Source organism: Psammomys obesus, unplaced genomic scaffold (assembly GCF_907164565.1).
Source record: "Psammomys obesus unplaced genomic scaffold, mPsaObe1.curated_primary_1811, whole genome shotgun sequence".
NCBI classification, from domain to species: Eukaryota; Metazoa; Chordata; class Mammalia; order Rodentia; family Muridae; genus Psammomys; species Psammomys obesus.
In genome coordinates this window covers 8,923,124-8,934,113 of record NW_026596088.1, presented here as the reverse complement: position 1 = coordinate 8,934,113, position 10,990 = coordinate 8,923,124, and the positions used below count along the sequence as shown (strand labels likewise).

General features: G+C 47.5%; 1 protein-coding gene across 2 annotated transcripts in view; it reads right to left on the bottom strand.

The window, feature by feature from the left end:
- The window catches only part of Coq7 (coenzyme Q7, hydroxylase), a 10,531-nt gene extending 1,234 nt beyond the window's left edge, over positions 1 to 9,297 (bottom strand). Inside the window, exons 1-6 of one of the 2 annotated variants that reach the window (XM_055627679.1) lie at positions 9,139 to 9,295; positions 5,456 to 5,634; positions 4,114 to 4,228; positions 3,552 to 3,691; positions 2,070 to 2,138; positions 1,344 to 1,548 (exon numbers count right to left, since the gene is read on the bottom strand). In XM_055627679.1, the coding sequence (XP_055483654.1) occupies positions 1,471 to 1,548; positions 2,070 to 2,138; positions 3,552 to 3,691; positions 4,114 to 4,228; positions 5,456 to 5,634; positions 9,139 to 9,211 (654 nt within the window). In that variant the 5' untranslated portion in view covers positions 9,212 to 9,295 and the 3' untranslated portion in view covers positions 1,344 to 1,470. Of the gene's footprint in view, positions 1 to 1,343; positions 1,549 to 2,069; positions 2,139 to 3,551; positions 3,692 to 4,113; positions 4,229 to 5,455; positions 5,635 to 9,138 lie in introns of those variants that run through there. The other variant, XM_055627678.1, reaches the window with a different exon arrangement.
- Positions 9,298 to 10,990: the final 1,693 nt, after the last annotated feature.

Sequence of the window (10,990 nt, the reverse complement as noted above, 5' to 3'; positions counted from 1 at the left end):
TGTGTGTGTGTGTGTGTGTGTGTGTGTGTGTGTGTGTGTGTGTGTGTTTCTGGTCCTGAATGTAAGAAGAGGGTGTTCGATTCCCTGGACCTGGAGTTATGGATGGTTGTGAACATCCCAATGTGGGTGCAGAAACTAAACTGCGGTCCTCTGGAAAAGCAAGTGCTCTTAACTGCTGAGCCATCTCTCCAGTCCCTTGTTTTGTTTTCTTGATGCAGGGTCTCACTATGGGCCCTACCTTGGTCCTAAATTTGTAATCCTCCTGCCTCAGCCTCCCGAGTTCTAAATCCACTGGCAGAAGAGGTTGAAGAGTGTTGATAGAAACTACCTGGAGCTCACTATTGTCCGACACCAGAGCCACTGCAGCAGGCCCCAATTCACCGAGGGTGCTGATGAGAGGACACTAGGCTGTGGGAACCACTGATCCTGGGACCAGGCAAACCAGGTCAGAATTTTAGGTCTACAAACTTTGTTATTTTCCTTGCTGTTATTGCTCAGAGTGACCTCCAACTCCTGTCTCACCCTCCCAGGGAAATGCCAATTGACATTCTGAGAGGAGAACCGCTGATCTTTTCGCGTTGTTATTTGGTTTGGTTTCTGTATTTGACAGGGTCTCAATATGTAACCTTGACTACGAATTGGAAGGCAATTCGTAGACCAGACTAGCCTACAGCTCACGGAGAGCCACCTCCTCCCTCCCACACGCTGGGATCCCAAGTCTGCACCACCATGAGCCCAACCTAAGCATATTATTTGATTAAGGTAATGCTGTCCATAGTCTACAAGGACCGATACTGAAATACAGAAGGCTCAGGACCCTGTGAACAGAAACTTCCTCTTTGAAGATCTGCACAGTCACTCCCTGGATGGACTTCCCAGTCTCATTTAGCCCATCTTAAACAGTCTTGTGTTTTACATTACCTTTTTTTTTTTTTTACAACCTGCAAACTTAACTTATTTTCCTCTTAAAGATTCCTGTAGGGGCTGGAGAGATGGCTCAGGATTTGAGAGCACCTGATGCTCTTACAGAGGACCTCAGTTTGGTTCCCAGTTCACCACTCTGTGTAACTCCAGCTCCAGGGGATCTAACACTCTCTTCTGGCCTCCACAGACACCCCAACATATGAACACACACATAAGTAAGAATAAAATAAATCTTAAAAAAGATTCCTGCTAACTAATGAATGATTCATTCCTGATGGCTTAGGCCATAATTAACCAGGAGAGCAAAGGAAGACCAGCTGCAGGTACTATAAGGTGGGCAAAGCCAGGCCCCTGCCAGCCTCACAGCACAAGGAAACTAGTGCCGAAGAGTTTCATTACTGGAAAACAACGAGAAAAGCTCCAACCACCACCTCTTGTACTTTATTAACAAAATACACACAGCAATAATACACACACCGTCTCCTCCGCAAGCATCGCTACTTAAGTTACAAGTATCTTTTCAAGAAGTGGGTCAATGGACATACTTTAAATTCTTTCTGATAAATATATTGCTGCACTGCATCCGGCCTGGATAGCTCTCTTCAACAAGGAGTATGCGGGAGCCTGTGAGAACAAAGGCTGGGATGTGGGCGGTACAGGGCCTGTGTACCATGCACAGCATCCTGAGTTTGCTCCCCAGTGCCCCAGGAGGGAAAGGCAAACAGGACAAAAGGTATGTTCAGTGACAGAGCGCCTTCCCAGCGCGGCCCTGGATCCAGCCCTGGCAACCCAGCCGTGTGTGCTGCATCTAGGCGCAGATGTCCAACTGGGACTTACTGGTAGGGCAGGGTTTGGGCTCCTCTGGATAAGAAACAGAATCTGGGAAATCATTTAATTTGAAACATTCAGAACACTAGAAGCATCTATGGCCACTGAACCCCTGGGTTTGTCTCGTGGGATCATAACAGAGTAGGGTAGGGGAGCCTCACTCTGGACCAAGGCTGAACTTGTGTGCTTCTATCAAGTAGCTGGTTCCCTGCCTTTAAACCTTTACTTTCAAATGTCTCTTTCTGGGAACAGAAGGCTTTGGCCCCTCAACCTTTAAAATGGTCCCCAAAGCACTACCAGTAACAGCTGGTCCCTACCAGTTCTGCATCGTGGTCCAGGCCTGTGTCATGGTGCTCAAGCTCTTCATCTCGAAACTTCTTGATGACCTGGAGAAGGAAAGGAATTGCAAGTGGAGGGAAGTTAGCACTCCAGGTTGTCCACTGCTCATTCTGTCTCCAGGCAGGAGCTTCGGGGCCTAGTGTACGGCTGAGGTTGACATGCTTTGCCTATGAAGGGCCAGAGCTCTTCACTCTGCCATGTCATGGGTGTGGCTCTAGAGAGACTTATTTATGAAACAGGCTTGGCCACAGGCTGGAGTTTGCCAACTGCTGACTTAGGTTTCAAAAATTAAGAGTTGTTGCCTGTCATAGTCACTATTCTGTTGCTGGGAAGAAGCACTGTGAACAAAGCAACGGTTATAAAAGAAAGCCTTTAACTGGGGACTCAGTATTGTCAGCATGGCAGGGAGCATGGCGGCACTTACGGTGCTGGAGCAGTAGCTGAGAGCTACATCCTCATCCCCAGGCCAAGAGAGAGATTCTGGGCCTGGCATGGGCTTCTGAAACCCCAATGACATTGGCCCACCCCCAATGACACACTTCCTCCAACACGGCCACACCTCCCAATCCTCCTAATGCTTCTCAAATAACACCACTCTTGATGACTGAGGTTTCAAGTACATGAGCCTACAGGGGTCATTCTTACTCAAACCACCACATGGCCAAATACAGAGATGCACACTCTCAGAAACCCAGCACTTGGAAGGCAAAGGCAGGAACACCAAGAATTAAAACCAGCTTATGCCTCAAAAATAAGACAAACAAAATCCAAAGAGACCAACTACTAGGGGGTGTGGAGGGATGATGCTGAGACGGGAGGATCCTCTGTACCAGCCTGGGCTAAATAGTTCCTTCTTTTCCTTTCAGAAAATTACCTGAGGCACTCAACCTAAAGGGTTTATCACCACCTTTTATTTTTAAGATTATAATTTAATCACATTTTTCCCTTCCCTTTCCTCCCTCCAAACATTTGCCCCTCCATGTTCTCCCTCAAATTCATAGTCTCTCTTCTCACTAATTGTTATGTATTTGCATACACATATTTAAATATAACCTGCTCAGTCTGCTCAGTGTAATGCTACCTGTATGTATGTTTCCAGGGCTGACCTTTTGGCCCTGGACAAACAATCGGTGTGCTCTTCCCTGAAGAAGGCCTACTTCCCCAGCTCAGCTCTCCTCCGTGGCCTGTGGTTCTTTGCGTAGACTTTTCTCCGTCCAGTTTTCCATGTTAGCTTGTGTCATCCTTGTTCAGCTCATGTGCTACTGAGTCATGGATGTGCAGAGGCCACACTGACCTGGACTCAGGGGACACTGGTTCTAGGCTTCCCTGTGCCTGGGCTGTGTGACCTGTCTGTGCCTCCCCCTCAGCTGTCTAAGGCCCTGCCTCCCTGCCACTCTTACCACTGTCTTCTTCCCAGCTGTCCCCTGCCCTTTCTCCCCTCAGGCAGCACAGTCGGTCACCTGCAGCAGTTCCTCATACTTCCCAGGCTCCTCCTCCATCAGCTTGCGGATCTGGTTGTTGTAGTGATGAGCGATGGACTCCTCTACCGCCACGGTGCAGGCCATCGCTCCTTCCTTCCCCAGCAAGGCAGTTCCCGCCCCTGCAATCACAAACAAGGTCAAGCGAGAGCCACATGCTTCTGGTCAAGGGTGTCTGCGAGGCCTCCTGACATCTGGGCTGGTAACCCTCCACGGGAGGGCTGAGCTGTGCTTCTCGGGGTGTGCTTCCGCCTCCTGAGTGCTGGGATTCAAGGTGTGTGCCACTACACCCGCACTCAAGCTGCTCTCAGGTTAGACCTGTCGGGAGGCAGCATCTGGCTGTGGCTGCACTATCCTAGCTTTCCTCTGTGTGTATCGTATTTTCTATTTATAAAAGTGACGACTCTATCTTAAAATAACATAAGCAAACAATTCAATCAACTTACTTGTAAATAAAGAAGGTTGGATTGGGTCATGACAAGGGTTTCAGGGGCATGAACAGCTCATCCCCAAGAGCTGAAGCAACTCCTGGACAGACACCTACCCAGTGCAAAGCCTGCCACGTTCCACAGGGGCATCAAAATCGTAGGTCGGACCCTGAACGTGACCATCAACTCGTTGAACTTTTTCAAGTGATTCTTCTCTTGATCCCACATTTTCTGGGGGGGAAACATAAAAGGAGGCAAGCATTACAGGGACTTTTTCCTATACCCTGAGGCCATGACACGGCTGAGTACACAGGAGGAATAAGCAACTGGTGTAATGCTATCTTCCATCCCTATATATTCATGAGATAAAAGCAAAACACAGAAGAATCTAAAAAAAAAAAATAATAATAATAATAATAAAAGCCTGCAAGGCAACTGAAGAACCAAGTCTGCACCTCCTCAGACAGAGCTAAGAGTTCCGAAACTGCCACAAGTCCAGACCCACAAACACCTCAGTAACACAGTCAGCTTGTACACTGAGCCTTCTGGAACCCCACTGAGCCACCGGCTCAAGCAACTACAGGTGAAGATAACGGACAAGATCTGCGTCCTGAGAACACAAAGGCTGTTCTCGGCAGGAAACAGAACAGCAAGGAGAGGTATTCCCCTGCATTGGGGGACTCTCGGTAGCCTTGACGTGCTTCAAAATAGAGCTGCGCATGTGCAGGAGACACAAGCAGAAATACACCGTCTCACTCGCGGGATGCGCTCTGGGGACTGGGATGTCTGAGGGGAATCTAAAGCGACACATGCTAAGCTACCACTTGGTCAGGCACGGTGCCAACGGCTCTGCATGAGCTTGCTCCCCAACCAAACCCGATGAGTCGGGGGTGACCGGGCTAGTTTGCACCCAGGGAAATGAAAACCTAGAGGCCATGTGACCTCTTCAAGGTCACAGAAGGACGCGAGCTAGAAAGGAAAGCTGGGTCTCTGCGACTGTTAACCCCTCTCTCTGGCACTCTGCGAAGACGAGCCTACGAGAACCTGCTCGCACACGGAACCTGGCCCTAACGGAGGAATTTTCAGCCTTCTCTGCCACAGAACATTGACACCATAAAGGCACTCAATTTCCACACCCAGTCCTTCTCTCTTTTTACTTTTCCTCTCTCCCCATTCTTTTTTTTTTTTTTTTTTCTGACTTGGAACTTCCTATGCAGATCAGGCTGGCCTCAAACTCACAGAGATCGGCCTGCTTCTGCCTCTGAGTGCTGGGATTACAGGCATGCACCACACCCTCCGCCATATTCAGTTTATGTCTGTGCTTTTACATAAACAGAACACACATGTGCCCTGCTACCCAGCGCCTCCCTTTGGAACACACAGCCGAAAGTGACGAATGCGGCCTTCCGACACGCTGTCAGTGCAACAGACCAAGTGAAGACGTGGGGAAGTACCCACCTGAATGAGAGGGCCAACACTGCTCCGGCCCAGCACCGCCATTTGCCCTGCATAGATGCGGTTTGCTCCGTATTCGCCAGCATGATCCACCCGAATTATCCGATCCACAACTGCCCAGTTAATATTGTCTAAGGTCATTCCTGAACTGTGAAATCTGGTGGCAATGACTCTCCCATAAGCTGCAACGAGAATGCAAGTGACAACCTTACATTATCCGCACAAAACACCGATACGTCCTCTTTATTCTAAAAAACAAAAACACCCCCTTTAAAAAAAAAAAAAAAAAAACCACAAATTTTTGTGTGGGTGTGTTGAAATGCAGGTGGCAGTCACAGGACAAGTTAAAGGAACTGCTTCTCTTCCCTCCTTCATGTGGGTCCCGAGATGGAACTCAGGCCCTTATGCTTGGCCGCAGGCACCTTTACCACACTTGCCTGTTGTCCTTTTGCAGACTTAGAACCACGGCCATGAGCAAGCCCTGAGGGCCAGACATATCCACTGGTATATTCTTTGTCACCTGCAAAGCTCAAACCCCACAGATTTCACCTAAAGCCTGGAGCTCTGTTTTAGACATATGGCCATCTGGAAAGGCTGAGGCCTGTCCTCAGCTGACATGACAGCTGCTTCAGTCTCCTCTCAAGCTGTACATCAGAGGCCCTGAAGCCATGATACTCTCCTCCAGTCTCCCTGAGAAGCAGCCCGTCCTGATGTTCTGAAGAAGCTCAAGGTACAAAGCCTGGCAACCCAGGCTGGGACTTCAGAGTTCTTTAAACTAGTTCATGAACAGGTCCCTGAGGCCCCGCCTCACAGACTAAATTCTCCTTTAAAACGTATTTTCAGGAAACCAAAGAACAAACACTTTCACTATACTCTCCAAGCCCCAGGTCAGAGGCTCTCAAATGTTTACCTCCTCCCAGAAAGTTCTGGTAGTAAGGTGTGTTCACCCATATGAAAACCCTGGTTTGTCACTCTATAACTACCAAGTCTTTGGAAGATACTTCTTTTCACCTAGGCAAACATCAACATCCAGAAAATGGGTGAAAACGTTCACATACCCCTTTGGTTCCTTCATTAAAAAGGCTTACAGTCTTCGGACACAAGGCCACCCGGGGCAGGTTTAGAGAATCTGGCATGCACTTATGCTGTAGTTCTGAACATGAGTTTTGCTACCGTGTAGACTTTTAGATGCTGTACCTGTTTATTATAGTGCTGGAGAGCAAGCCCAGGGCTTGATGCATTCTGGGAAAACAGTCTACCACTAAGCTAAACCCACAGTCCTGGGATAAACAGGACACTGTGTACAAAGAAGCACGGATTCTGCAGGACTGGGATGAGCTTCGGTCTCCTGCATATGACATGCTCCGCCTCACTCAGCACACTGACTCTAAAAACTAAAGAGATCAGAAAGCAGACAGGGAACCTCAGGTCTTCTGCCAAGAGTAAGGCTCCAACCACTCCAGACTGTCTTCAGATAGTGGGTCTCCATGTCTGTGGCCCACTTTTTATGGGAGAACAACAGGACACAATCAGACCTGCTGCATTTCTGTGTCCCAAGTTCAAGGGCCCGAGCTTCTGGCCAACTTGGCAGAAAGTAGGGTCTGGAGACAGACTTGATGAGCCAGTTTTACTTCTCAGCACAGTCTTGCTTGCTTGTTCTACTTGTTAGCAAAGAAAGGTAGAGGCAACCCACTACCCTTTTTTCAAAAAAGCTACTGAGGAAAAGCCAAAAGAAAGCAGGTGGGCCAAGTTCACACAGCTGGCTTCTGAGGTGTGACGAACAAGATTGCTTGTACTGAGAACACACTGGACTGTTCCCTAAAATCCCACCTCTTCCAGATTCAGGCACTCAGTGACTGGGAGAGGGTCGTGAAGGTTCTGTTTGTGGCTTTCTTCTAACCAAATCAGTATAGATATTTCTTATCTGTAAAATCCTCCAATAAACTCCTGCATCAGGAGGGAGAGGCAGGCAGAGCTCTGTGAGTTTGAGGACATCCTGACATCCTGGTGAACATAGCAAGTCCTGGGTAAGTCAGAGTTACAGAGTGAGTGCTATCTTAAAACCAAAGCCAAAACCTACCCAATAAGAATGCTATTTTTATTTTTCAAGGAGAAACACACACTTAAGATTTTTTATTAAGCCAGGCGTGGTGGCTCATGGCTACAATCCCAGCACTCAGGGAGACAGAGGCAGGCAAGATATCTGTGAGTTCAAGGCCAGCCTTGTCTACAAAGTGAGTCCAGGACAGCCAAGGCTATGAGAAACCCTGTCTCAAAAAACAAAGAATATTTTTTTTTTATTATTATCATGAGGCTAAATGCAACAAAGCCAAGTGACTTCATAAATGAAAGCAAGAGATTCTTGTTAACTCTTCACTGGGTTAGCAAGGGGCCTTAAAACCCACATCCCTGTGTCCTGACTGCCTTGTTTACACGCTTTAAAATAAAACTGAAGCCCACTGCCCAGAAGCTCTTAAATGTGCTGTTCCAACAGTGGTGCCCGGGAGATTTGAAGTGGCAAGTGAGAAGGTTCTAAGTGGGTTATGAATACATAAGTAACATACTAAGAGGCTCTTAAAAACTCTCTTCTAATCCATTTGTCATCAGGGAAAGCTCCATTCACAGCTGGCATCTCTCAAATAATATCCCAACACTGCCAAATACTCTTCTTTTTCAGAAAGAAAAGCAGCTTTCGAAGCAAGCCTTCGTAGGCACACAAAACAGTATCTAATAGTTTCATATCTTGTTATGGTGCGTGCGTGCGTGTGTGTGTGACTGTGCATCAATTTGGGGGCAGGAAATACTGGCTTACTCTTGACCATAAGGATGCGGTTTTGATGAAGTTATTTAATAGGTTGTCGTTATACAAAAACACATCTCAAAACTGCAAACAGTACTGGCATCAGGCAAAACAGAGATCTAATGCCTGAGGATTTCGTTTTGAGAAAAGGACCTCCCAATTTTCTGGGGCAGCTCGGACACATGATTCAGACCTGAATCCAGATCCACCTCTCTCCATTCCAAATTCAAAGCTTCTCGCGTTTTGCAGTGCAGACAGTCCCGTGGGAAGCTTGATAAAGATACAGACAGCAGGGCTGGGAAGGGGAGGGCTCAGCAGTTCAAAGTGTGTACTGCGCTTGCAGAGGACTTGAGTTGGGCTCCCAGAAGCAGCATACAGGGCCTCACAAACTGCCAGTTATTCCAATTCCAGATTCAAACGCTGCTTTTGGCCTCTCTGATGCTTAACTACTGTGTGCGCGCGCACACACACAGCCATAATTTTAAAAAATATATATATTAAATAAATACAAAAAAGAAACACATCAACCCAGGAGATAATGAGCGGAACCCTAAAGTCTGCATTTATAACAGGATGATGCTGGCGACGGAAGGAGAAAGTCCCGGGGGGAGTCTACGGGGAGGACACTGGAGGACTCAAGTTCCACACCTGCACTGACGTCACGCACGTCACGTCACGTCACAGGTTGGTAATCCCTTGGTCTCCAAGGGCAGCCGGCGGAAGTTCACCCATTCCTGTCAATCACTTCGACGAGTACTACAAACCCCACCCCACCCCACGTCGCACGCCTATGACGTATGAAGGCCTTCCCCCGCGACATCCGTGACCTCTAAATATTTCCCGGCGTGGGACTCCGCGCCGGACCGCCACGGCGAGCGGCCGGTACCTGAGAAAGGACCCCGAACACCAGTGCGCAGGCGCCATACGGAAGCAGCCGCTCTCGTTCCCGTGCCGCTCATCGCGGGTGACAACGCAGCCACGGCCCAAGCGCCCGGGCCAATCGTGCTCTCGGCTCGGCGGTGACGAAGCCGAGCCGTCGGGAACGCCCCCAGGCCCCAGATTACACCCGATTGGTTGAAAATTACGAGGCATGTACCCTATTGGCTGTGCTCCCTGTCGATCATTGAGACGCGGTGTAGTAGCCAGGTGGGCTGTTAGGGATGCGGATGCCGAGCTGACCTGGGGCAGTCTCCAGGCGGACCTCTCACCTACTCCTTCCCTGCGAAGGCGACCCCTAGGTTACTGTTGGGGCTTTGTTTTCCCTGTTTTACAGAAATTATTTTTTCGCTTTTAAAAAATCTTAATCAGTAGCGATGACCCGCTAAAACACGCCAGTTTTTGGTGTGGTTGTGGGCCTAACGGTTCATTTCACAGTATTTCCTGCCCCGTCCCGATTTTCCTGTTGAGATTTGTTTCATACATTGTTCTTTGTATTTACTTGGCCGTGTGTAGAGGCGCACGTTAGTGATGAAAATGGCTGTTTGTTGCGGGAAGGAAAATTTAGCAGCAAGCATTTTACATCGAGCATTTTAAAGTGCCTATCCGTTCATATGACAGCTACGGTCTAGCCAACAGAAATAAATGTTCAAGTTAGTAATGCATATAAGGAACAACAAAAAGCAAGGATGGACAGAGACTGGCTTTAGGAAGGCTTCAGTTCGCATCCTTGGTCTTCGTATATATTTGATTCATAGCAACTGTAAGATAATTAAAGCTACTAAGCTATATAACTATAGTGTTCAAATTAGTATACTTCAGTAACTTTAAGATTAGCCCAAGTACTGGACGTTAGTGCCAATGAGAGGGCTGTAACATTCCTGTAATGGTAGCTTAATTGTGGCTCTTTAAGTCTTCACATGGTCAAAACCTTTCCCATGTATTACACTTCTAGATCTGCCCTAAAGAGGGGAAAAAGATGTTGACCTGTATGACGTCCTAGTTACTACTGGAAAATTTTTGGAAGTAAACTGTTAAAAATTGGAGCTGGACAGACGGCTCAGAGGTTAAGAGCACTTCCTGCTCTTGGAGAGGACCTGGGTTTGGTTCCCAGCAGCCACATCAGGAGACTAACAGCTGCCTGGAACTCCAGCTCCAGTGGATGCAGGCACCCTCCTCTGCAGAGTTCATGACCCTCACACACAAATCCACAGTTTAAAAAAAAAAAATCGAGACTGCTAAAAACTGTGATTCATGAGCACAGTTTAGCAGCTCCCTGAAATGTCTATAATGATTAAGTTCAGATCGGATTATGTAGCTCAGTCTTGCCTCAAACTGGTGATATGGCTACATTGGCCTCCAGAGCTTACAGGTGTGCATGTTCTTGAAGGAACTTTGGATAAAGTTCTTTATCTTTGGATAAAGTTTGAAAAAAAAAAAAAACTTTGGATAAAGCAATAAAACAAATATTTAAGTGGAAAAAGTGAGAATGCTACATTTTCCTTCTTCCTTCCATCTGTGCTCTATTTATCTATTTTTATTTATTTATTTTTGGTTATGAGGCAAGAGGCTCACCCTGTATCCAGGTGTCTTGGAACCTGCTGTGTAGTCCAGGCTTGCCTCAAACTCTTGGCTGTCTTCCTCCCTCAGCCTCCTTGGTGCCTCTGTGCTTCATTAAAAAGCAGTTGTGTGCTTATGAATGACTTTAAATTTTTTTTTTCTGTAGTTTTCAATGGTCCCAGGCTTTCTATCTATAATAAGTACTTTTGGGTTTTTAAAAGGGAACAAAGAGTATGTGCTTC